General features: G+C 39.0%; 1 protein-coding gene across 1 annotated transcript in view; it reads right to left on the bottom strand.

Annotated features, from left to right (window-relative positions):
- The window catches only part of LOC144665183 (uncharacterized), a 320,693-nt gene that overhangs the window by 79,525 nt on the left and 213,980 nt on the right, over positions 1-27,188 (bottom strand). Inside the window, exons 18-22 of the mRNA XM_078526356.1 lie at positions 14,369-14,437; positions 11,671-11,751; positions 4,192-4,254; positions 2,241-2,306; positions 868-930 (exon numbers count right to left, since the gene is read on the bottom strand). Coding sequence (XP_078382482.1) covers positions 868-930; positions 2,241-2,306; positions 4,192-4,254; positions 11,671-11,751; positions 14,369-14,437 — 342 coding nt within the window. The remainder of the gene's footprint in view (positions 1-867; positions 931-2,240; positions 2,307-4,191; positions 4,255-11,670; positions 11,752-14,368; positions 14,438-27,188) is intronic.

Genomic DNA, 27,188 nt, shown 5'->3' with positions numbered 1-27,188 from the left:
TTACGGGGTAACTTACGGGATCACTTACGGGCACACTTAACTTTGTGTAGACTTTCTCAAAGTCATTTAAATTTTTTTTTTCTGATTGAATTTTTTTGTTCATTTGAGGTGTGTATAAAGGCTTGACTTTCTACATTAGACATTAAATGAGACAACAAATGAGTGGAAATGATACTCAAACGTGATTTTACTTCGACATCTGTCGGAAATCTATGTTGTTTTTTATTTTGTCAATGACGTGTTTAAAACTTAAGCAGTGGATAACAAAGCGCATTTTAAGTATTAAATAAAGACAAAAACCTTCCCTTTCACTTCTCAGAAAAAGTTCTCGTCAACTTCATTGAAGATACGGGACCTATGTAGGTCCCGTAAACTTACGTGCTATTTCAGTCACGTAAAAAAAGTTTTATGCAACACCCGCAATTTCTGTTGCATAAACACACTTATAATTAAGTGCACACTTACGAAAATCGTAAGTGCAGTCACTTACGTGTACCTCGTAAGTGGACCACTTAAGTGATTTAATGCAACTCACTTAAGTTACGAGTACACCTACGTATACCCGTAAGTGTTACGGGCGTTTTATGCAACCGGGCCCTGGACCCCATATTACCCCACTTCATATGATAGCAGGTATATTTATAAATTATTCCTCGTAGAACTACAGTTAATGCACTAGCTTTATCTTGAGGGGGGTTATGCTATTAAATTTAAGACCAGAAAGGTTAAAAATTCTCATATAGAGGGGCGTTATATTATATATAGCAGGGAGTATCCATGTTATCTCACCAGTAAACCCCCACCCCACCCTTGTTGGGTGCATCTGTACTTCAACAGCACTGTTGCTCATATAATGCTTCAACACACCTGTTGCGGAGTCTTCTTCTGTGCATTCTGAAGAGGTTTGTGAAGCTGTACTTTCATCTGAATCTGATAAGAATGGACAAAGCATTGTCACTGAGGTCATAATATTAGAGACTTTAAGATACCTGGACAGCTGACCTCAAGGACGGCTTACCAGAAGTAATTTTTCATATGTAGCCTATATTGCGATGACTGTTCCACACACACTGCTGTCCCGTTCCGACCAGCTGTTGCAAGGAGGTGAGAAGTAGAGGTTTGCCGTCCACCAGTGAACGGGAGTGCTTTTTGTATGATTTTATTTAAAAATCTCTATTTTTAGCGGAGCTCCACAGCGGCGCGAAGGGCTGCAGAGCGGAGCCCCATAACCATAGAAATTCCACAGAAATAGGAAAACAATGAACTTGAGTTTTCATGGTCATCACGGCTAGCGGCCTTGTCTTGCGGGTGTGTACATACGTAGCCCACTTCAGAAATAGATTAACCATAACCTCTTTGATACTGGGTATCGACGTAATTGTTAATTGACCAGTACCACGTGACCATATCGCGGCCTTAGGTGTATAACTCATCGGGGTCATGTGTTTTTTTTTTAATTGATCGCTCACCGGAAAATGGTTTTTCTATTGGATCAAGGGCTCAAGTGCTATATTTTATGCATATGGTAAGTGAATTCAGATATATAAATGAAGGGCAAAGAAAATTACTGGAGCTCCGCTTTTAGGCTTGGCTAAATCTATTTAATAATTATGTTACTTTGTTAGGTGGTTCTTTATGGTATTCTTGGTTTGAGGTTGCGAATATATTTGCTGTGCTTCGCATACCAGTTAATGCTGAAGGCAAGTAAAATTATGAGCTTTCTTGCTAGTGTTTCGCAAAAATTTCACTTGGAATCTGAATCCTACAAATGAAAATAGTGCTTTGTAGACCCGGACTTTAGGATTAGCGCCAAATGATTTTTAAAAGAAGCCATGATCCAATAATGAAGCCGTCGTCCGTTCACACACGCCAGTTCTTAACGTTCATAATGTTAAAAGTTCTCGCCAAGAACATTGACATTGGCCCAGTTCACCTCGTGAAATTCTACCACCCTCATACCGTCCTCGAGGTCAGCCATTCAGGTATCTTAAAGTCCCTTTTACCTTACTATATGACAATACTAACAAAACTACTTGTAAAGAAAAAATAAATATTAATAAATGTTAATAGATGTCTGCGCATTGAATGAAAAATTGGATGCTGCACATTAAATTGAATTTGGCATGAACAGGAAAGAAAGAGGTATAAGAACTAAAAGCATAAGGAAAGACCCTTAGAGGTATCAGATAAGGCTTTTTCCAGTCAGCACTGTAGTATTACAAAATAAAGTACACACTCACCCATTGATAACTCTCCTGTTTTCCTTTTTGCTCCTCCGGAGGGAGAAACTGTATTTCCATCTTGATCTGAAAGAAAATTATTCACATCAAGGAACACGTAGGTTAAGTCTTCATTTGGGTCTGTTTCTTTCTTTATTTTTGTGGCATGACTAGGAGTACATTTCATGAAGCATTTAGGGGTATTTCAGTCTACCCCCTCCCAGGATGGGATGCTAGCCCACTGAGGGGTTGCCCCCAACATTAAATTTGCTGCCACTCTAGCTGAGTGAGACCAGCATAAGGGGTCCTGCTAAAGTGCGCAATGCAGTGTCCCCAGCCAGGGCTAGAATCCAGCAACTGCCACTCAATCCAAAGTAAAGTCAAGTGCACTAGGTAACTACACCTCCCCGTTAACAATACATACTTTTGAAACAGTTACAGAGTTACAGATCCTACATTTTTTTCACTATTTGAATATAGTTGAAAAATTGTATAAAATTGTCTATTTGTATAGTTCTTTATTAAATTTTTACCTCTGGATAATGGTTTTCTAGCTTTCTGATTGGTTCCCCGCGCTATGAATCTGAGCCATTATTCTTAAGTTGACCAAATATGGAGAAATGAGGACGAATTTCCTGTACTGGGATTTTTTTGTGGACGTGAAAAAATATTTTTCCTCGTCGCGTTAGTAGTGGATAAAAATAATTTCGAGATTTGAGGAAGTTTCGCCCCAAGAAATTCAGAAAATTTTAGAAAAAGGTTAAAACACAAAAAGGCCACAAAGTTTAGACTGAAAAAGAGTGTCCCTGTGTGTTTAATTCATTTTAAGACGCTCAAATAAAAATATTAATAAACTTTTATAAAATCAAACAACTTTTATGACTGAAAATGAACATTGCCAAAACAACTCTAAAATTTGCGTCCAGGTTTGTTTACATATTAGTGAAACATTGAAATTAATTTATTTTTGCCGGCTTTTGCTCTGTTGAAATCAGATATGCAGAAAACAACGTTTTTCCAGTCGGCATCTTAAGTAGCTTCTTTGTTTAAATGAAACAAAGAAACTTCTAAAAATGCCGACTTGAAAAACCCAGCTTTTTGCACGTTATTTCTTGAAAATGAAGCAAAAACCAGGAGAAATAAACACAGTACAATGTGTCCCATATGTACCGTAATGATTCGATTTAGCGCCCGGGGCGCTTATTTACTTTTGGCACCTCGAGGGAGGGCGCTAATTCAAGACAGGGCGCTTATTCGGGACAGGGCGCTTATTTAATTTCTTGAGAAACAACCAAATGTATCTAACAGTAACAGAAACTGTAACAGTTAGAAATTGTTTAAAGTTCAGTTACTTTTAAAATAATTGTTCATTTTAGTAGTAAATACTTACATGAACTGTACGGCGAACGGTCAGGAGTTTATCTAGTTGACGTCAATGACTTCAGTATGGGCAGTTATCCACAATAGGGGCACTTATTAGAATAGGGGTACTTATAAGAATGGGGGCGCTAATTAGAATGGGGGCGCTTATTGGAATAGGGGCGCTTATTTACAAAAACACATTCTAAGGGGGGCGTTTATTCGGAAGGGGGCGCTTATTGGAAGGAGGGCGCTAAATCGAATCATTACGGTAAACAAACCACATGCAAAATGTCAAGTCGTTTTGTCAATGTTCATTTTTAGCCAAAATCACTTTCGCCAAGGCTTTAATGAACATTACGTAAAGATGAATGCTCCTTGGAAAAAGGAATTGGCGTGGAGAGGAATAAGATAAGTTAAGGTCTACCTGTAATTAAAGATGCAGACTACAAGGGAGGGAGTAGGTTAAAAATCCTCAGGGAGTATCCAAAATATTTGACCAGTAATACCAAAAGTTCCCACACTACTTCTTTGCACATTAAAAATGAATGGTCCCTCATTGGGTGCATTTGTACTTAAACAGCACTGTTGCTCATGTAATGTTTGAACACACCTGTTGCAGAGTCTTCTTGTCTGTATTCTGTAGAGGTTTGTAAACCTGTACTTTTATCCGAATCTGGTGGGAATGGACAATACATCGTCAATGATCATGTCATTAATCATATTACCTAGACATTAACATATGTATGACATGATTAACAGGAGGGGAAAGCCTCAAGCCAGTTGACCCATACTGCTGGAGCTTATTGGGATGCTAGTCCAAAGCAGGGTACCCTCCCAGCATTATTACACTGGTACAGTGGGAGGCACTATGAGAGTAAAGCATATTGTCCACGAACACAGCACAATGACTTCAGCTGGGCTCAAACCTGGACTGCTTGATCCAGAGTCGAGTGTGCTACCCATAAGGTCACTGCGGCTCCCACCATAATTAGCCAAACAGCAAAATAAATAATAAATTTTTGTTGAGTTCAAATGGATGCTGCTACAACCCAAGACATTAGTCTTTGGGAAGGTTGCACATGATCGCTTTGATTTCAACAACTTTTAAATAAATCTGATCTATAGGTACGTCCACAAGGTGTATGGGCCCCCCTCTCCCCCATATCAATGTTGAAGTATTACTGAACTATATGACAGACAATATGCTGTGATTGAAGTCTCTAGGTATACCTCAACATTGAATGAGGGGGAGGGGGAGCGCAAACTTGGCGACCTTCCCAACAGTATTGTCTGGGGTTGTATGAATCGGGCATAGAGCATAAAATATTCCATAACCAAAAAACTATGTAAGCTGAAGTTTGGTGTGGTCAAGGGATATAGTATATTCTTTCTTTTGGTCAAGTTGTAAGTTGAAGCAATAAAAACTTCCGATTAGGTGATAGACGGTTTAAAAATGGTGTTGTTATTGCGTGACATGTTCTGATGTTTATAAACATTTACCTGTATGGAGTGTGTAACTTATTGGTTAAGACGTCAAAAACCAACGTAAAATGTAATTTGTGATGATCTTAAATTAGCATAAATTACTATTTTGCCGGCACGGATCAGAGGGCTGGGTGCGGGTTTGAGGTGCGCAGTGTATAGTGGGATTTGAGTTTAAATAGGTGGCCGTTAGAAAGGTGAGACATTCTACGGTCAGCCTTCGTCACGTTTTGGTCAATGTTTGGTTATATTTGTTTTTCCTATGTCATCAGTGGATGCAGGATTACGCTTCGTTTTGTTTAAATTTTTAGTTCTGCTATTATAATTGTATCACTGTAAGATCATATATTTCGAATGACGCTTCGTCTTGTTTAAATATTTAGGTTTGCTATCAGAATTGTATCACTGTAAGATCGTATATTTGGAAAAGTATTTGTTTACAGTAGTTAGATAATAATACCCTAAACCCCCAAGGGTTGCGCCACTGCCTTGGACGGGGCCACACGTTCCCCGTTTTCTCCACTTGCTGGTTTTTAGGGGTTTTCGTGTCCGGCTTTGGTGCACTTAAGTATTTGTCATTTATTCATACCTTGTATTATATGTTGAGATGGAATAAACGGGACGATGGCTTGGCTGGCCAACGCACCCAATTTAATCAATGGTTGTGTGTCCGGATGTGTAGTGGAGGCAAAATATATATACTGAACAGTGAATACTGAAACTGTTCTCTTTATGTCTCATTTCTCCGAAATAACATTTTAAAGAAATGTATACAGCCAGTAACTGAAGGAGAATGTAGATAAACATCTTCGGAGTAGAAAGGTAGAATTATTCGTTTTTGGGATTTGGTATGGTAAGTTCAGTTTTATTGTGCTTTTTAAAGAACACTAGGGACAATGTCATAGTTGTTTCTAAGTGACATTTAAGTAGAAACTCAGCTGTGTTCTAATGAAAATCCGCGAATCTGATTGGTTCTCCCACTGATTTCTATTCGCCGATAGAAAACAGTCGCGCGCTCGCGTAGCTCTTTAAGCAGTAAATTTTCTTGATTTTTGTCTTCGAAGTGCACAATATTGTAGGTTTTGGACTGCAATCCCTTAGAGTTTCTACTAAAACAATTAGACTACTGGCCCTCGTTTTCTATGAGCGATAGTCAACTCGGCGTTGCTCATAAACTTGGGCTCGTAGTCTAATTGTTAATTATAATTTACCGTATGCGAACGTTGTGAACAGTTTCCGTGACTTCTTGCAGGCAAGGAATAGTAAACTTAATTACACTGTAAACATTTTGTCTCACAGTACTCCACAGTTCTCCATGAGAAAATTGCGCCAAAGAACGCTATTTTAAGATATTTAATGCAGCTTTTCTTAAATATAAGTTAGGCAGTGAAACTCCAAGCAAGTTAAAGACGAAGCTTTATCTTAAAGTTACGTTTTTGAGTGATTTTGAACAGTACTCCATTGAAAACGCAAGTTTAAAAGATAATGAGAATGATAACATTTTCATTACCTTGTTTTGATGGAGTACTGTGTGTTTTCCCCTTATTATAAGGCAACATGTACTTCAAGTTTCATGTCGGCGTACCTTCCTGTTAAATCAACTCCGAGCGCTGTAATTTCGGAAACATTAATGGAGTACTGTTGTATTTTCCCGGAGTACTGTTGTCTGCGATACACAACTTGTAATTAACAAGCTGTTGACAGCTGACAATAGAGATAACATTTATTATTCGATGTTGTCCAAAACTAAGCATGCAAAGCAGTGTCCACACGGTACCAAGTTTAACTGCTCAGCCGGTGGAATTGGTCGCCAAAACTGTATGAATTTCCATCTCACATTTAACATCTCTTCATTCCAATGTTGTGAAAACAACAATAATTTCCACCCATCAATCAACTCGTGCAACTCCAATTTTATTTAATGAAAAATTAATTATGTTGACTTTGGAGAAAGTGCCTGCATATGTACACAACATCGTCTGAAAATTGCATCCATTAAGATTGCATGTAACACTTTTAATTCAGTCCGTAAAGACCACGAGATGTACTACCTGACGCCCAGTCATTTCTCAGACAACCCAAGACATTAGTCCTTGGAAAGGTTGCACATGATCGCTTTGATTTCAACAACTTTTAAATAAATCTGATCTATAGGTACGTACACAAGGTGTATGGGCCCCCCTCTCCCCCATATCAATGTTGAAGTATTACTGAGCATTATGATAGACAATATGCTGTGATTGAAGTCTCTTAAGGTATACCTCAACATTAAATGAATGGGAGGGGGAGCGCAAACTTGGCGACCTTCCCAACAGTATTGTCTGGGGTTGTAGCTTAAATTAAACTTCTTTTTTTTTTTTTTGTATTTTAATGATATTTATTTCATACTCAAAGGTTTTTTTTACAGCACACAAAAGATAACATACATATTTATATTACAATTCGAACACACAGATATCCAAAAAAATAAATAAAGAAATAAATAAGTAAATAAAACACTCACGCAAACACACACACACTGTACCACCTGGGAGTTACTGGTATACTAGCTCTGTGAAAAACAATTGAATTATAAGTATATTGAATTGCAAGTGATGAAATTGCAAGTATAAAAAAAAAAACGCTCTGCGATAATAATTAACAATCAGTTTGATGCACTTTTATAAACTTGCCCCACTTTTTTAAATGGGTTGGCCATTTGTTGCCAGATTTAGCTACCATCATTTCTAGTTTGTAGATAGTCTTAACTTTAGCGAAGAACACCAGAAAAGAAGGTTTAACCCGTTAAGCCATCATCGCCAGGCGATTTGTTTTTTTCAAATAATTGGAGGCTCTTAAAACATTCGGCAACTGTTAACTTCCCTTCACAGACTTGAGCATCATTGGAGGTGAGTTTAGGGATTACTGGGTTTTCTAAAAAAGACGTTAGCGAGTCATTCGATGGGGCTAGCGAGTCAGCTTTATAAAGGTTCGAGTAAAACTTTTCAATTTCATACAATACCTTCTTTGAATCGGTTACTAAAACACCATCTTCGTTTAAAACCTTACGGACAGAGCTTTTTGCTTTTTTGTGCGATTCAAGGTTCAAGAAGTACTTATTGCTCTTTTCTCCTTTTTCATACCAAGTTACTTTAGATCGAACAATTGCACCTTGAGCTAAATCATCATAAATACTGTCGTACTCTAATTTTAAAATTTCGAATTGTTCACGATTTTCAGCGGAAGGACATCTGCTGCAATTTTCCTCGCAGATCTTCAGCAAAGCCTCGATATCCGTTATCCTTTTTCTTTTCTTGCATGCCTTTTCCTTTCCATATTTTATTGAAAGTTGCCGTATTTTATATTTGATTAAATCCCAAAGCAATCTCTTATCATCAATTGTTTTGAACTCCTCAAGCCAGGTTGGGATGCTTTCATTTATCAAGGTCACGAAGTTGCCGTCTTCGGCTAAGCTAGCGTTGAATTTCCAAAATGAAGGGCCATGTTTTTGATCAACAATATTATTAAAATGAAGAAAAATTGCAGAATGATCAGAGTTGATTGATGATATGATGTCAGATTTTTCAATATCATCTTGGCAAACATCACTTATAAGCCAATAATCCAATCTCCTTTGAATAAACGGCTTCTTCTGTCTCCATGTAAAGCGTTTAGTACCGTAAAAACTCGTGTATAAGCCGCACTCGTAGATAAGCCGCACCCCCAAATTTCAAGCATGATTTTGAGAAAAAAAAGAAAACCTGGTGGAAAAATGCTCAGTTGATTGTGAAAAAATGCTGGATTATGAGGAAATTTCAACAATCAATAAAGCTAAATTTGATTCCTTGAGCCTTTCCCGATCGATGTGCAGGATGTACTATAAACACATAAACGGGAAACACTTCAGTCTTACCCAGAATTTTAGAACTTTATAGAATAAACATCATTTCTGTCAACTTTAACATTTTTGATCTTTTTCTGCCATTCGTCGACAGGTATTTCTTCGTTCATCACTGTTTTTACATCAAATTTTGCATCTGATTTTGCGCTGTGTTCGTGAAAGCGTTCGTAGCTTAGTAACCAGGCACTAGTATCCAGGCCCATCGCCAAAAGACACGTGGAACGCCTGGGGGTTTAAAATTATTCACGGATGAAAAGCGTGGTTTTCGTCGCTGTTTTGAGAGGAAAAACTTTTTCAAAAGGATCAGTCTCCTTGTTATTTTTGTTTGTGAGGATAGTAAAGAGCTGCTTTGTCGCTTATATGGAGCAATTTTTCAGTTTTATGCGCAAAAATGCGCAGAAGATGCGGAGGATGCAGTGTGAGCGATTTATGCAGATTTAAGTTATGTGGACCCGCACGGCCGCACCACCGCATCCTGTCAGATGCCCTGTAATAATAATTGCATGCAATGGTCTCGTAGATAAGCCGCACCCACGATTTGGAGCCCAAAATTTCGGCAAAAAAGTGCGGCTTATACACGAGTTTTTACGGTATCTGGGTTCCTTATTCTCCAAATGTCAACCAAATCGAAATCTAGACATATATCTCGGATATTTTTTATTGAATCTTTGTTAGACGGGTTTCCGCCAGCGCAGTCAAGATCGGAATCGAGCGTGACATTAAAGTCTCCTCCAATAATGATCTTATTCTCTTTGTCGACAACGAAATTTTCGATAGCCTTGTTCAAATTGTCAAAAAAACGGCATTGTTCTTGTACCTTATTAGGCGCATAAATATTTACAAACAAAAAATTTGAACTTTGCACGTCGGCTTCCATTATAATGTAGCGTCCTTCATTATCTACCTCGACAGATTTTAATTTGAAATCTAAATCACTTCTTACTAGGACCATTACTCCACAACTATGGTTAGTACCGTGCGAAAAGAAAAGCTTACCTTGCCACTGTATTTTCCAGATGTCTTCAACGTCCGCAGTGCAGTATGTTTCTTGGAGGAAGACGATGTCATATTTCCGTTCATTTAACCACATGAAGAGAGCTTTTCTTTTTTTGGAGAGCGAACACCTCGAACATTTAACGATAATAATTTAAAATCTGCGTATTCCTTCTCGAATGATGGCAGTAAAATCTACTACAAAGCTCGTTTTATACTTGCAATTGCACACGAAAAAAGAATATAGGAATAATGAATTGTAATTAGTAGAGAGATTCCCAGTGGTACAGATATTAAACACGATTAACACTAAATACAATAAAAGGTTATAAAGACCGCAGATATTGTTATCCGTTATGCAGCCCATGGGATCTGGAGCGAATCTAACTCCGTAATTTGAATACGAAATATAGGGGAAAATACAATTCTAAAGCGTCAAAAACAATTTACCTTACTTTCTAAATGTTTCATTACATTGAAATAAACTGTCCATCAATAATAACTTGTCTGGTTCCTTTCTGTCGAAAGAGGCGACTTTTCCTTCTTCTCTTGCCTTTTTAAGTTTTGGCCATTGCTTTTTACGACGTTCTTGAATTTCCTTGGGAAGATCTGTGTACACTCTGACTTCGGTATCTTCTTTGAGCTCTAGTGCTTTTTTAAAAACTCTTTCTCGGTCGGGGAATCTCAGGAAACGCACAATGATCGGTCTATGTGCTCTGACTTTCTTCTTACCAATGCGGTGAACGCGTTGGAACTCTATGTCCCTAGCGTTATCGATTTCAAGCTCCATCTCGATGAAACGGTAAACTACTTCGCTGGTGTTTTCTGTGTCGCTAGATTCAGGAACGCCGAGCAAGCGTAAATTCTCTCGTCTATTATAAACCTCCTGATACAAACAGCGATCGTTAGCGGCCTTGATTTCCTTCTGGTTGTCATTTATTTTACGCCGCAGTTCTTGTACTTTGGTGTTGAGATTAGTAAGCCCCGCGTCCATCACGCGGTCGGTCGCTTCTTTGATTTTAGTAGTCTTGGTTTGGAGCGCGTTTATCTCAGACTGAACACCGCTTAAAGCAGTTTCAAGGTGTTGCACCTTCTGAAGAACACCGTCCAATTTTCCTTCCACACTCGTCAGTCTGTCTAGTATTTGTTAGAGCTGCTTAGCTATGACCTCGGACATATTTGACTCTGCGATGAACTGGTTGTTATATTGGTACTATCGCTTTCTTCACAAATTCTTTTGCCGTCAGGGGAGGCAGTTTCAGAGCTGCTGCTATTTCTGGTTTTTCGTTTCAAATTGCTTGATAATTCAGTCGCCATACACTGAAGGAGACGCTAAAAAAACACAATTTTCGATTCAAACGAGCGGAGCGGGTGAAAAACACGTCTTCACTCCTTCATGGTCGACCCAGTCTCAAAATTAAACTTCTAATTAGTCTACAGTTACCTTAGGTAGCTTGCGGTTATAAGCTTTTATATTGGAATAAGGGATTTGTGGCTTACGAGTCATGATGTCATACTAGTCATTTAGGGTAGCCTAAACAACACTTTGTTAGTCTAAATAGCACTTTGGTTAGCCTTATACTAACATGTTAAAGGCAGCTTGCGGTTAGCCTTTCATTGTGATTTAGAGTAATTCTGGTTAGCATAGCTCGCATGTCTTGCTGGTTCACACTGTGTACTAACTCATTTAAAACAAATGTTTGTACATTAGTTGACACACAAGCGTTCAGGTACCTGTTGCTAACACTCCAACTTTGTTCGTCTTCTTAAATCTTGTTTTGCTTGTCATGGGTGGAGCTGTATTTCTTTTCTGATCTGAACGTGATGGAAAAAAAATTAGTGCATTATCCTGGACTTCTGGTTGTACATGCACTGGAGCCCTTTCATTAAACAAAAGTATAATGTGTATAGTTCCAGAAAATATCCATACTCCCCCCACTGAAGGGATTGGAAATTTCCTGGGGGGGGTGGGGGTCTCAAAGACCAAAACTTTTACAGAAATGTATGAAATTTAACTGGAATTTCCAGAGGGGTGGGGGGTTCGTTTAAAAATCCCTTCCGTGGGGAAGGTATGGATATTTTATGGAACTACACAATGAACTCAAAAGTAAACTTTACACTTATCAAACAACTATTCAGCAGATACTCAGCAAAAGTTTATCACCAGACTTTTTTAAAATCAAAGTCTCTTTGAGATACCGACTTTTTTTGCATGAAGTATGAGTCGAAGGTTTACCCTGTGCATTGTTCTTCGAACTTATCATTACGGTTGCTTTGTAGTTTAGTTTAACAATTTCCTATCTTCGCGGAGGAAATGCAGCCATATAATTTTGTCAAAAATGGCTCGTCCGCGCCGGGTATTTATACACATATTCCTACATTATAACATTACACAAATAAACAGTGCAAATTTCACCGAGATCTGACAATTCTATACTTTAAAATTGCAAGGACCTTTCGAGGCAGTCGATTACGGCAGCGAAATTAGTAAATGAAACAGCAAAATATGCGTTCGACGCTTTGTTCTGTGACACCATATTTGAATTGTTATAGGTAGACCGCTGTTCAATGTGTTCAAGGCCGTATCGTTACGATTGCTCCACGAAAAAGCACGAAAAAATACAGATATTTCCGACTACTGTCGGAGAAAACATCGCGTAAACAGATCGATACACTCAAGCTGCGTTTTTTCGCTCCCCGCCCCCCACCCTCTTGCTTCTTCTGTTTTGTTCTGGCGTCCAGTTCTCTCGCCGTTCTCACCGCGCGCTCATCGATCGAAAAACACGAAAAATAGAGGGCTGTGGACAGTCTATGCGAGGGTCGGATATCAAGACAGCTTCTTCGTGGGCTTAAGAAGGATTAAACAAAAGCCATATATACAGAGAATGCTATCGAATTATCTTTGAAGATGAAATACGAAGGAATTTTGCTGTCTTTGACTGGAATTCCACTCGAACTGCGTAGATACGATCGCATGTTGTAAAGCCGATTCATGCAACATTGCTTTCAACACGAGGTCACGTCCCTAACGACCTAGGCTGATGACGAAATAGAATGGCGCTTGTAGTGTAGCGACCAAATTTGGCCTAATTTTTAACCGCTCCTAAGTTAAAAGAACCCCCATCTCTTGCATTTGTTTTAACTTCAATAATATCTTTGAAAAGAGCAAGTGTTTTGGTATGGTTTATTTTTGACGTTTGTAATTTTTGAACGATGTAAGTGCTAGTGATTATTTATTCGTGTTTTAGTTACGCAATCCATTGTTTGTTCGACGCTTTTTATAGATCGCCTTTCAGACACACGTGCGTTGAGATAAGAAAGCTGACATGTCACTTTTAAAATTGTTATATAACGTTTGTAAATGTGACAAGTCACGTTTTTTCCACGAGATCGCGTGATCACCCACAGCGGAAAGTAATCCCTTGAGAAATTAAAAAAGTCCCTTGAGAGTAGACAAGAATGTTCCAAATTTTGCCCACATAACTCCTATTCTCCTACTTTTCGCTTGTAAACAAGCAAAAAAAGTCGAAAAAAGGTACATACATGTAAGGGAGGAGAGGGGGGGGGAGGGGGGGTTAGCTAGTGCACATAAAAAAAATTATATCTATAAAAATAAACTGTTGAGAATTTTTTGCTGTTTTATAATAATACATGTCCACAAAAAATGAGTATAAAAAGAAAATAAAGCCAGGGGCAAATCACACCCATAACATAAAGGTTATAAAGGTTACCTCAACATGACTTTATAGCACAACTAAAGTAAAGCGCGCGCTCTGATTGGTTAATTTAGCGTCTACTACATGTATTTGCCCATGGGTGTACGCCGACGTATGCCTTCAACCTGAGCGCGCGCACTGAACTTATGCAACATGGCACAAGAAAGTGTATTTTCTCGATTTTCCTGTGAATTTGTAAAGCTAAACATAAGAAAATTCATCTCTCCATAATGGTGAAAGTCTTTTAGGCATAAGGATCGCTTGAAATAATTCAAAAGTTTGTTTTTTGCGTTTTTTGTTTTAGGTTTTCGTCAGCGCTTACGCGAGCACTACACGCATTTGTTTAAATGAGCGTGCGCACTTTTACCTCAAAGAAACTGTGATAAATCGCCTAAAAGTTGTGCTATAAAACAAATGGTAAACGCCATAGCGTACACTATTGAGTTATGGATGTACTTGGGAAGCTTGCTAAGCACTCAAGAAGCGAAAGGGTAGCACGAGGCAATAGGCGAGTGTGACTCTTTCGCTTCTTTCGTGCTTAGCAACCTCCCACGTACATCCATAACTCAATAGTGTACGCTATGGCGTTTACCATTTGTTAAGTTTTCTTGTTCACGTTTAGTCCTGGATTAACTCAACTTTGATTAAGACAGAGGGCAGTTCAAAGAGAGGGGGAGGGAGGTGTAGAACAGAGCCTTAACACTAAAGATTCACACCTGTTGATGACTTCCCTTTTGCTCCTGTGGCAGTTGAAGAAGTGGGATAAATTGACTTTCCATCTTGACCTGATGAGATAAAAAATGCAATAATAAACCAGAGATAAGCAGATATCAGTTGAGTATAAACACTGTTATATACCAGCAAAATGTTTTACTAGATGTGTTTGTGAAAAAGTAGGGTTTGCTTAATCGCGAATAACACCTGAAAATATTTTTCTCCAGTTAAATCGAAAGTTCTCCTAAAGTGAAAAGGTTGACATGGACAAGCTTGCTCTAAATAACTTTCGGAGCCACCTTAAATGCTGCTACTGTAAGTGAAAGCTTTAGAATGTGGTTGTGATAATAGGCCTAAGAAAAAAATAACAAATACTCTGTTTCTGCTAAAAGGACCTTATATAACTAGCTAGTCAGAATACTTTTACTTTTTACAAGGTGCCCCAGGGGTATACTGGTCAATACTTTCCTTGCTCCAAATGCAAACTACATGTAATATCCAGTCAAACCCGTATTCAGCAGCCACCCTCTATTAAAAGGCCAGTTGTCAAAGTCCCAAAAGTATATATTGCAAGTATAATACTGTACATGTAGTTAAAACTCTTATTTAGTGCCACTTGTACACAGCCGCAGCCACCTTTCAGCCATCGCATTGAGGATTAGTCTATTGTTGTTATCTCTATTAGAGCGGTTTTCACTTGAGTTTCGAAAGTAATTCATATTTGCTTTGGTTATGCATTACTACACTTAGTGATTGGTTAAAAAATCTTGTGCCACTTTCTTAACCAATCAGAAGTGAAACCAAAATCAATCATGAGGTGCTCGCACATGTTTTCACGCACATTGTGTTTTGATTGGTTGACTGCAATGCCTATGTTTGTTTTGTTTTGATTGGCCAGAATGAGTACTTAGGTTTTGGTTTTACAAGACTCAGTTGAAAACCACTAAAAGCAGCCACCAAGACTTAGAATATGACTTGTGTCGTTTTGACCAGGAAAGATTCCGAAATAGAAAGTCGCAACTGATAAAAACATTTTTAAAAAACACACGCTCATTATCATCTTGACTGATTCCGTTGTCACTAAAGCTAAGTGTTAAGATTTAGATTTTCTGGCAATAAAGTGATGATTCTACCACGCCATATGCTAATTTCTAACAAGCCCCTATTAAGCAACCAACCTCTTCGCTTAATAGTGGTTCAACTGTATATCATATCTAGACAGTATAAAATGCACTAGCACACACCTGTTAGTGGTACTGTGTTATTATTCATCTGTGCTTCATTGCCGTCTAAAGAGATAACAGCTTCTACCTTCACAGTCATTCCTCCATCTTGATCTTATGGGAGAGAATATAAATAATTTTAATTTCTTATTATTTTGATTGTGTGGTTCCAGAAAATATCCATCCCCTCCACAGAAGGGATTTGCCCTATGATCCCCCCACCCCCACCCTCTGGAAATTCCAAAATAGCTTCATACATTGCTTTAAAGTTTTGGGTCTTAATGACCCCCCTTCTCCCGGCCGGAATTTCGAATCCCTTCTGTCGGGGGGGGAGGGGGGAGTATGGATATTTTCTGGAACCACACATTATAATGGTCACTGTAAATTTTTAGGATAGCCTTACTTTTTGGCACATTTCCTGGACATTCCAAAATTAATTTGGATCCCAAAAGAGACATCTCTTCAAATCAAACAGCTACTAAATATGCCATCCACTTACTATGGTGCGTAAAACTGAATTATTCTTACCGTTGGTGAAAATAATCAATAAATACATTTACCTGTCAGTGAAACATTTAAGGGGACAGCTTTACGTTGCCTTTGAACCAACTCGTGTATCATTTCCTTAAATCGCTCGCATTCTTTCTGCCAGTTGTAAATTTTTCCATACTGTTCTCTGAGATGAATAGCATGGGCATTTCTCTCTTCTGCTTTCAGCTCAGATAAATCATGGATTCTTCTCGCCCACTCCTCTGGCTTATCGGAATTGACTACCACAGACTTCCCACCTTTCACATCCTTTAATGCTTTAGCTATTCCACATTCACTAGACACAAGAACTGGGACACCAGCCGATATTGCTTCCAGGGCTACCAGACCGAAGCCTTCTGTGCGGGATGGCATGACTATTACATCAGCTTGACGAAGCATTTTTTTCATTTTTTCATAGTCACAATAGCCACGGATGTTTAGTTGGTTCTTTGCTATTTTTGTTTCGTCGAGAAACCACTTCTGTAATTTTTTTTGTTCACCATGTGGAGAGCCAACAAAAGTCAATTCATATTTCCTCCCAAGAGAAGCAAGCGCCTTTGCTATGATGTCATAACCCTTGAGTTCAAAATCCTCAAAACTTCCACGACCAAACATAAAGACACTAAACTCCTCTGCTGGAAGAAATTTGACCGGCCTTTGAATGACAAACTTCTCAAACATTCCAGGTGTAATAACTTCTACTCTGATGTCTGGAAGCAGTTTGCTGTATTTTCTTTGTAGTAGAGAGCCCACAGCAACAACCAGGTCGGCTGCTTCGCAAAGCTCTATTTCTCGTTCACAGTCTTCTCTTCGCTTTCTTCAATTGCATCTGCTGTGGCGCCTCCTTCCAGTTTGTGTTTACCCAGGTCTTCGCAGAATACATGAACAAATTGAACCCACCAGCATTTTGCCCTGTCCGAAATAAAATGAGCAGCACTTCCAAACTTTCGTCCACGTCCAACGACGACATGAGGATATGGAAGATCTGATGGCGGCATTTTCAGTCCTTCCATGAGATCAGCAGATCCTGGAAGACGTCGAGCGGTGATCAAATTCACTCCCTGTTTGCTCGCATCTTGTCTGTCTTCTTCGCTGCTACTGCAAACATAGCAGTGGATTTTTATCTTGCCTGTCGATGCTTTAGCCAAATTCACCGCAAACTCTCTGTTGAAAGTCGACAGACCTCCCTTCGAGGATCCCCACTCGTCGCAGATGAACAAGACATCGATACACTGAGAAACATCGAGAGGAACATGTACCACGACACAACGATTTTGCCCAGGCTGCTTCGAATCATCCTTGTCGGCTAGATGAAATACTCTATCTTCCCCGGCGTCTTGCAAGCGAATTGCAGCTATGGAAGCTACGGTTCCCATTTCGCCTCCATTCAAAACACATTATATTACACTGGAATGAAATCTAGCGATGCTTTTCCGCGATCTAAAGCAAACACTTTGTGAAATAAACTTCCGTGTCTATTAGAGTGAATTCGTGTAACCCGTTTTTTATATGCTAATGGGCCGTGTAATATTTTAATGAGCTGTACAAGAAAACAGAAAATTGCAGACAAATCTTAAGTATTTGCATGCGGAAGTCAGGTTAAAATTCAAGCATTTACCAATATGTAAAAACCAAAACAGATAACGGGGCTTAAAAATTATCATACCTTGAATTGAATTTATATTCTACATCGCGTAAAGAAAAACAAATTAAACTTGACTGTAACGCAATTCTGCGCGCGCAATCCAATGGGGAGCTTTAGCAAATCACGATGACAAACAACTTTTGTTTAGCAAACAAAAGGTTTAATGAGCAGGAAAATAGCTGTGCATGTGTTCTATTACTCCTTGGCAAATTTATTTACCATCTTCTGAAAAACAACAACGTGAAATGACTAAATTCTGCGTATTTTGAACCAGACCGCTAATTTTTCAATTTAGGTTGAACATGTTCTTGAAGTGCTGAAAAAAAGACACTTCCTGTTTATACTTATTTTCTGTATAACTATTAAAGTGATTTCTTTGAGGTCTTCTGACCACTCGTGTATTTTTTTTTATTGTACACAAACATTAGAATATTATACGACTCATTAACATATAAAAAACGGGTTACACGAATTCACTCTATTATGTACGAAATGAACAACTTCTAACACCGATTTCACAAATGGCGGACGCGCGGAAAAAAACTGGTACTGAAGCATGAAAACGAGGCGTTTTAGGATAAACAACTTTCGTGTTACAAGGGGAGAAGTGAAAATTACAGGAGTTTTGAAGCTTTCCTCAGTTGAATGGGGGTATTAGCTCGTTTTCTAGGTTGATTTCGAGATTAACGAGTTCGAAATAAGTTCGCGGCCAAATTTCTTGTTTTGTTTCTGGTTGTAACCAAAACCCTAGGTTTCACATGGCTTGAAATACGGTGGGTCGCCAACGATTTTAAACCTCGGACTTATATCAAGAAAGCTCCGGTATCCAGACGAGTGTACACATTTTCTTAAGGATGTTGGTAAGTCATTGAAGAATTACGAAAATGAACACGCAATTGTCTTTGTAAACATACATGTACGTTGTGAAAAAATGTATAACAATGGATTTTCGGGCCGGTTTCTTTATATTTTGTCTGGTAAAATAACCATACGTGATACCATAAGTACCTGAAATGCATCAATAAAAATGTGTTATTCTCAATCGACTTAGTAGTTTTTTTTTTAACTTAGTAGGCTAGTAGATTCTTGCATTTTAGAAAAAAATGTATTCAAATAATTCAGACAGACTAAAGCGGCTAATTTGATTAAACATAAACTGAACATCACTTGGCTCCACGCAAACCAAAGGAGTTACATCAAGTGAATGGACAGTAAATTTTCAACACAATCTTCAGTGAACAAGCTCATCACAATGTTCCTCAAGTCAAAAACAGTGCTATTAATTCTGTAAATTTAGTGAAATCTGCTGGAATTCCTTCTGCTGTGTCGGACGACTGAAGTTGTTTGATCTCGGGAAGAAATTAATCACGTGCTAGGCAACCACGACGAAGGTCCAACTGATAGGACAAATATTCACGGTTTCGCTTCATTTTACAAGCTTTTACAGGACACCGTGAGTGAAGATGCCCTCTGTTTTAATTTATATAAAGCTGAGATTATTGGAAGCGATTTTTATTCATTTATCAAGTATTCTCAGATAGGAGGGTTTATTACAAAGAAGAAACATATATATCATACCATTGGAATTCAATACCGGTAGTCTTGGGCTTCGTCTGTTTAATTTATTACAGTATTTGTCAACATTTTAACGATTTGCCATAGCACAGCAAAGGTATTTTGCTAAGTATAAAAATAATTAAATAGCGAGAGAATAATAGTAATGACCGGTCAAGGTGGCTCAAAGTTGAATGTTGACTTGTCAAGTTTCCATTCAAAGCCAGAGTTCGTGCTCTACTAAATGCGCAAGGAGACAGAGTTAGAATCGTTTGTTTGCTTTCACAAAAGAGAAAAGAACATACCTTGACAGCGTTTGGAAAAGAACGTACCTTGACAGAGTTGGAAAATTAATTTCAATATCAATCCGTGTAAATTTTTACCGGCCAACAGCCGTCGAAGCTCCTTATATTGCAAAACCAAAACTTTAACTCTGTTTCCCTGCAGATCTACGGTCCTTTTCTTCTTGCAACACAGAAACAAGAATAATTACTAGACTGTAAACTCGTTTAGAATTCCGTAATCTCGAAAACCTGGTAGGAAAACGGTCTATTTCCCCGTTTAACAAACAAAAACTTCAGAACTCGCGTAATTTTTTTACTTTTCCCCTTGCAACACGAAAGCTGTTTATCCTAAAACGCCTCGTTTTCATGCCTCGTACCAGTTTTTTTCCGCGCGTCCGCCATTTGTGAAATCGGTGTATAGCCGCTCCCAGGCCTCTCAGGTTTCACACGTGAGTATCTTGACCAAATTTGGCGCGCCGAGTCCGGTCTTCGTCCCTCCCCGAGATCTCCCGAGAAGTTAAGAAGAAGTGCGCTCGGAACAAGTTCGGAAAATAAACCCGCTCTACTTCACAGAACGGTCACAGCGGTCAAACGCAAAAAAAACCTGCAAAACTTGTCACCGCCACTTCCTATTTCGACACTATCGGTTTTTAAGCGATGACGTAGTCAACGCTTTATGTCGGGGAACGATACCCCAACCGAGAAACACTGGGAACTAGATACATGTTTGGGAACTTTAAACTGCAGAAATAAATGAGACGTGAAAAGAGATCAAGTTTAACACAACAAGAAATCGCCGCGAAGGACAGACAGCAAAATACTCCCGGGAAGTAAGAAAGGACTAATACAAAAATATAAACGAAAGGAAAAAACTATATTTATCCAGTTCTATAATATTCAGTAAACAGAACATTTCTGCAATTGGCCTGTAAAGTCTGTAAACAACTACGAGACCGCGTTTGACGTTGGTCAATCGAGAAGTATCATCGTGTGTCAGGCTTATACCAGATGTCACGCCTCAAGCTAAGATAACGCAACGTGTGTTGAAAAATCATTCAATACAAAAGTTGCATTCTTCTTTTATTACTAGTGGTAACCACAGGTTAGAAAGTGCGGGCCTCGATGCAGTTAAGAGAAGGTACTGGGAGGGAAGTGTTTCAGACAGTGTCGATAAATCACTGGACAAAAGAAAATTATTCCGAGTCAGGTCGAGTAACGCATCACGCTTAAGTCACGGATGTTTTTAATCGTTTCCTATTGCCGCGAACCAATCAGAGTTGTTTTTTGAATTGACAGTTTTGCGAAGTGTAGTCGAGCACGCGGTGTGAATTGAGATGTGATTTTCCTCCGTCGGCAAACTCGCTTTGTTGTCAGTGTTATAAGGAATTTCTCGAGAATAACCGTTGTTGGAATCATTCGCTTTTCCGTAGTTTATCTGTGATACAATCACAGCAGATCTTCTCAAAAGCAACACCTATAAAACAACGTCTGTAAAACGTAATGTCTGCAAGACAGAAGCCTCGACCTAATGTGACAAACTGTTGATTTTTCGCATTCTTATCGCTCTTGAAGACAAGATTTTTCTCTTCCGGTGTTACGACAAACTGTCGTGATTGACACATTTTTTGCATTCCGATCGTTCTTAGTGGAAGAACAAAAAATTTTCAACTTCCGGTTTGCAGATAGCCTTTATAAACGTGGCACGCACGCGTAACCCCCTTGGTAATCGTCATCGCTTCTGCATGAATTGCGAATCAGAGTTCCTTTCTTTTTCGCTGATATACTTGACAAGAAAATCTCAGCTGCAGGGAAGTTAAAAGGTTCTTCTATCAGGGTGGACTTGAAATGACATCAAATAGCCTTTTTCATTTTTTTTTTTTATTTAGTTTTTTTTTTTTAGCTTTAATAATATCTGTTTCTGGACTGCGCCGGACGCTTAATATATTGTCTTCAATTACCACTACTACGTCAGGTCCAACGCTAAAATAACAAAATTAATTAATTTGGGCGTATTTCTTAAAGGGACTATGTCACGGGGATGTCACAGTTTTTGGTCAAAGCTGTTCTGAAATAAGTAGCAACTATCTTTGAACATCTAAAGGGATATATAACCTTAATTTGCGGATAGAAATCAAGCTACGGCTATAAATATCGATTTTTGAAGACGCGCGGAAACAATTTGAAAACGTTTGCCTAACGCTTTCAAATTGTAATCTGTTTCCATCCGAAGCATCCGCAGCCAAAGATGCTAGTTAACAGTTTCAGTGCTCTAATATAGCCATTACTAATAAAAATGGACCATTATTTTTAGGTTTCAAGCGACACAAATATAAATTTTGGCGGTTCAAAAATCTGGTAAAATACGTGACATAGTCCCTGAGCCTCTATATACACGTACACTTTAACAAACAAAACCTTCTGGAGGTAGTCATTCTTTCGGTGATTGCCTGAATTTTTTTTTTTCAGATAAATATTTACAAATATTGCATGAAACAAACAAAATTGGAACCGCCAAAGAACATAACAGGGGCACCCAACGGAATATTTCGTTAAAATATCTGTTCGGAGGACGATTTGAGATCTAGAATTTTCGGAACATTCCTTGTAAAATTTGTTTGCTTGCCTGCCTTTCCTAGGATTTTCGAATATCTAAAAAATGGTATAATTGTTTATTTTTAACGGATTTTTTACTCTAAAAAGGTCACCTAGAATTTTCGGGAGCCTTTCTCTGGCTGGAATTTTCGAAAAGGTAAGTTTTGATCCCTATAACTTTCGGATCACTAGACGTTCAGCTAGGAAATCCGAACAGATAAAAAAATTTTAGGGGATAAAAATATGCCTATATCTACCGTTTAAATACTAAAATACGTAAATTATCTCACATCAGCTCTGATATGAGAGGTCTGTGTAGACTGCAAAACAATCGTTTTTTTTTCTCTAAAGTCGTTGGAAAAAGCGCTTATCTAAGGCGATCGTCTCGCGAGCCTCGCACGTCCCCAGTCTCACTCAAAGTTTTGACATTGGCTTCTGGCTTCAGACCTCTCGCTCTCGTTCCAAGACCGAGGGCATTCGCAAAAGATACGACTCTTTTGCAGTCTACGGTCTGAAATGCGAAATGATCTAATTAGAAGAATTTATAACACATTTTTGGTCAAAGTCGAGTTTTACAATATTATTTTACACTTGATGTTAAACTTTGTCATATAAAACATGGGTACACATTGCATACAGTATAGTTAGAGCGATTTTCACTGCACTTTCGAAAGTAATTCACGTTTGTTTTGGTTCTGCATCACTACGATTAGTGATTGGTTTGAAAATCTCGCGCAACTTTCTTGACCAATAAGAATTGAAACCCAAACCAACAATTGTGACTCGCTTGTACACGTTTCCCCGCACTTCGTGCCAGCAACATGTATTTACTTCGAGTTTTGATTGGTTCACTGGATTGTCTGTGTCCTTTGTGATTAGCCAGAGTGATTTCTGTGGTTTTGGTTTTACGACACTCAATCGAAAATCGCTCTAAAGCTACAAACACCACTATATAGCTATCAACTGTATAACATGCGCACATTAGTTAAGTCAGATATTTTTTCATATTATATAATTATTTTGAAATCATGTGTGTGACCCTTTGCAGCTAGGGAGGAGGGGTGGGAATGACGTTCTTTCTTCCTACTAAACTTATGGCATATAAATTTAAAAATACCAGAAAAATGAGGTCAATGACATCTGAAGAGTGAGATTTCAAAACAATTTGTATAGAAAAAGTTGCATATTGGAGAAGTAAGGTTTCTTCCCCAGATGCAAAGGTCCCACTCCGACCAATTAAATTGAGTAAAAACGTGATTAGATTATAAAAAGGCATAATAGCATTTTAAAAATTCACATAACCCACCAAGGGGGTTGAAATTATTGTCTGGTGCATAATTTTGTATCGGAACAAACAAACTTATACAAAAATATCGTAGAACATTATGCCTTATAAAGTATTCTACACCAAGAATCTACATGCGTGCTTGCACCATCCTGCTTCAGCTTGCGTCAGTGTTGCTTGTATGTGTGGATTGTTCTGCTTCCACAGTAAAGCACCCATTAGATACAGTTTTAAACAAAACACTGTGCGTATTATGCAGGGCACTTCTCGCATTGTATTTTCACCATTCCACCACCGTTATTTACAGAGTTTCTATCGTAAGCAACCTCCAATCCATTCTCCTCCATTAAAAGATTTGTACTGCGAGTGGACGGGCCATTGAAACTGGACTGTTCTGTACAAATGGTGCTGCTTTGTAAATGAGGAATGAAGTTAATCTCCTTTGGTGGTGTACTGGTCTTTGTTGAATTTACCTGGTCAACATCAGCACGAATAACTTTGTCGTTGTGTGTGTGAGTGCATTTCTCACTCTCAGCACAGCTGTTTGTCGTGTCCTCATCTGAATCATTCAAATCTCCATTTGTCTCGCACAAAGCCTCCATATTGGGTTCAGTCATTGAATGAGCAGGGCTGAAATGTGCTGCGTCGTTCAAAGTTACTTCACAATTACCACTCAAGTTGCTTAACACCGCCAAATCTGCATTAGAAAGACCACTGTGTTCACTAGAAGTTGACTCAACCAGCTCTGTCGTCTCAAACTAGGAAATTAAACAAAATTCGTCCTGCTAATCGTGTCAGCTTGGTTACCGGGCTCACATGAAGAAGCCCTTAACGGCCATGCCTTTAGGGCGTCTTCATGTACGCAAGGTAAACAGGCTGTTTTTGTTGTCCGTTCATACGGAAAATTTCAGCCCGTTTGACTGGGATCAAATTTTGCATCAATCTCGACTATCGTAGCTTTATCGACACTTGTAACTTTAAAAATAAAGCTTATTCGCATATTTTTTAAGTGCAAATACATACAAGGAAAAATAATGCTTGTCGGTAACTGGGACAGCCCGGTCAACCGGACTCATAAAGAGGCCCTAAGAAAGGTATCTATTGACTTACTTGACTTATGGCCAAAGCCCTAAGTGGGCATAGGGCTGGAAAAAGGTATCTATTGACTTACTTGACTTATGGCCAAAGCCCTAAGTAGGCATAGGGCCGGAAAAAAGGTATCTATTGACTTACTTGACTTATGGCCAAAGCCCTAAGTGGGCATAGGGCCGGAAAAAAGGTATCTATTAGCTAGGGGCAAAATAAAGCTCGCTTCACGCCTAGATTGGTCTCCTTTAGAATAAGACTCATTTTTTTCGACGGGCATCCCCACCCTTTAACATAACATTCCCTCCGATAAATATCGCTTCTCATATTTTGTTTTGTACCAAGTAACGGTCTTACAACCGAACACAAGTTCAGACGCGCCACAGAATTATTCTCGTTCGTCACGTGACGAATTTAAGTAAATAAGCATTTGTGGAACTCCTAACCACATTTCCCAATATTTTGTTAATAATGACCATAAGTTACATGTTCGTATGCGTAATTCTTCGAGTAAGCATTGAGTAATTTTTCTGTAGCGCGGAGCCAAGCATGGCTTTTATGTTCAAAGCAAAAACACAAACTAAACGGCGTAAAAGGTGAGAGAGCCAAGTCCCTAACCAAATTTTGATTGGTTAGTGTCTATGAAAATGTCACTCTCTCCTCCCCAGAGGCCTCTTATTTTTTCGTGCGGGCTGGGAAATGGGGAGAGGTAAAAAGTAAGCGCGCGGAGCCTGGAGAGAATGACAACAAAAGCGCGCTGGGGACATCGGGAAGGGAAAAGGAAAGGCGTCGTCCCCCACGCTCCCCCTATTTTTAGTTTTTTGTGTTGTTTTGCCTCCAAACCCCCCCCCCCCCCATCCCCCCCCCCACCCATCCACTGAATGGCCCTCTGCGGGGAAGAGTCAATGCCAGGCTTAAGAAAACACAATGATACCAGACTCATACCCAAGACTCTCGATCCAGAATACAGTGCAAGCGCACTGCTCGTTAGGCCACTGCGTCGCCAAAACCTCCTGCAGATCTAAAAGAAATGCCAGAGCAAATCCAAGGTTTACAGGAACCGTAGGTTAGGATCAAGGTTAAGTCTACATACGAGCTTCAGTGGTCCATAAGGTCGGAGCTTATCCCGGTTTTCGTAGCATTCAGTGACTAGAAGCATTTCTTCACCTCACCACCGACCACAAACGCCGGCTCCGGCCAGTCCCGTTTTTTGAGAACGCTCAGAGTGGTCAATCCCATTCAGCCAATCATATTTGACCAGAAGTCCGTTAATCGCAGACATTATAATGGGGACCGGCCAGTGTCCGCGTTACTGGCATGTTGCTGACCAACAGGAAGGTGGCTCTTTTCAGTTTCAACTTGGCTTCGTGAAAAACAAATAACACGCGAAACGAGAACAAATATCTCACGATATTTTTTTTTCATTTTTCCACGATTTTTTCTCTCATGATATTTTTTCTCTCGGTTGTATTTGTCCTCACTCTTGTGAAGTACAAATACCGCGGGATATTTGTACTTCACTAGACCGGTTTAGCCTACGTAACTGGCGGTTTTGTCGGGGTTTTAAAGCGCGCACAAGCAAGCGAGAGGCTTGGGGAGTTTGCCGCTTGCTTGTGCCCGCTTTAAAACCCCCAACAAAACCGCCAGCTACGCAGGCTAAACCGGTTTAACAGGTTCGGTATTCCTCTTGACCGCGCGAATGATCAAAAACGGTGGGAAGTTAGCATTTTGGGAAAAGAAAACGTTGGATAATAAATCTCTTATTAGACATTTTAGTGTGTTAAGGGACGGACCATTAATTTCTTGGAGGTGGGGGGGGGGGGTATGAAAAATGTTCCTCTGCAAACTTTTTTTCAGTTTATGCACCTCTGCAAAAACTTTTTTTAAGAACTTCCACCTATGTTTTGTAATACCTATCGTTTGCAAACAATTTATTTTGTCTTTCTAGGCTCTGGAAACAATTTTTTTCAATGTTTTTCATCCCCCCCCCCCCCACCCCTCTCCAAAATAATAATGGTCAGTCCCTAAAAGTATCGCTGAACGTTTTTACTTGTCATTTGTATTTTGGCGAGCCCGTAGCGCCTGTCGAAATACTGTCGTAAAATATACAGCAATACTACAAACTAAAATGTCTAATAAGATTCACGTACAACTTAAAACCTTGCTTCCAAAGCCACTCTAGCAAACATATCTGTTCTATCAAAATAATATATTTTTAATTTGTGATAAATGCTCTATTTACACACTAAATAAACTTGATTTCTACGATAAAAAATTGACTCGGACGGTCAAATTGGACCCCTCTTGGCCATTTGAATGGCACAGGCATTAATTTCACGCTTTGTACAATTGCCATTTGAACAGCACTAGTCATACACAGTAAACACTATAGCTTAAGAAAATATTTGTCCTTGATATGATTATAAACTGAAAACATGTCTCCAGTCAGTCCAAACCTCAATATGAGGTACTTCAATGTCTTTTATCGTCCAAAAATGCTTCGTAAGCTATAAAATCACACTATAAAAATATATGTATAAAATTAATATAAAAATAATACATGAAAAAAATATTTTGCTTAGGGACATAAGCCCTATGTGCGATATCTAACACTTATTGTAC

The sequence above is a fragment of the Oculina patagonica genome, chromosome 9 (assembly GCF_052425735.1).
Source record: "Oculina patagonica isolate OP01 chromosome 9, crgOcupat, whole genome shotgun sequence".
In the NCBI taxonomy this organism is placed as follows: Eukaryota; Metazoa; Cnidaria; class Anthozoa; order Scleractinia; family Oculinidae; genus Oculina; species Oculina patagonica.
This window is presented reverse-complemented; position numbering and strand designations above follow the sequence as displayed.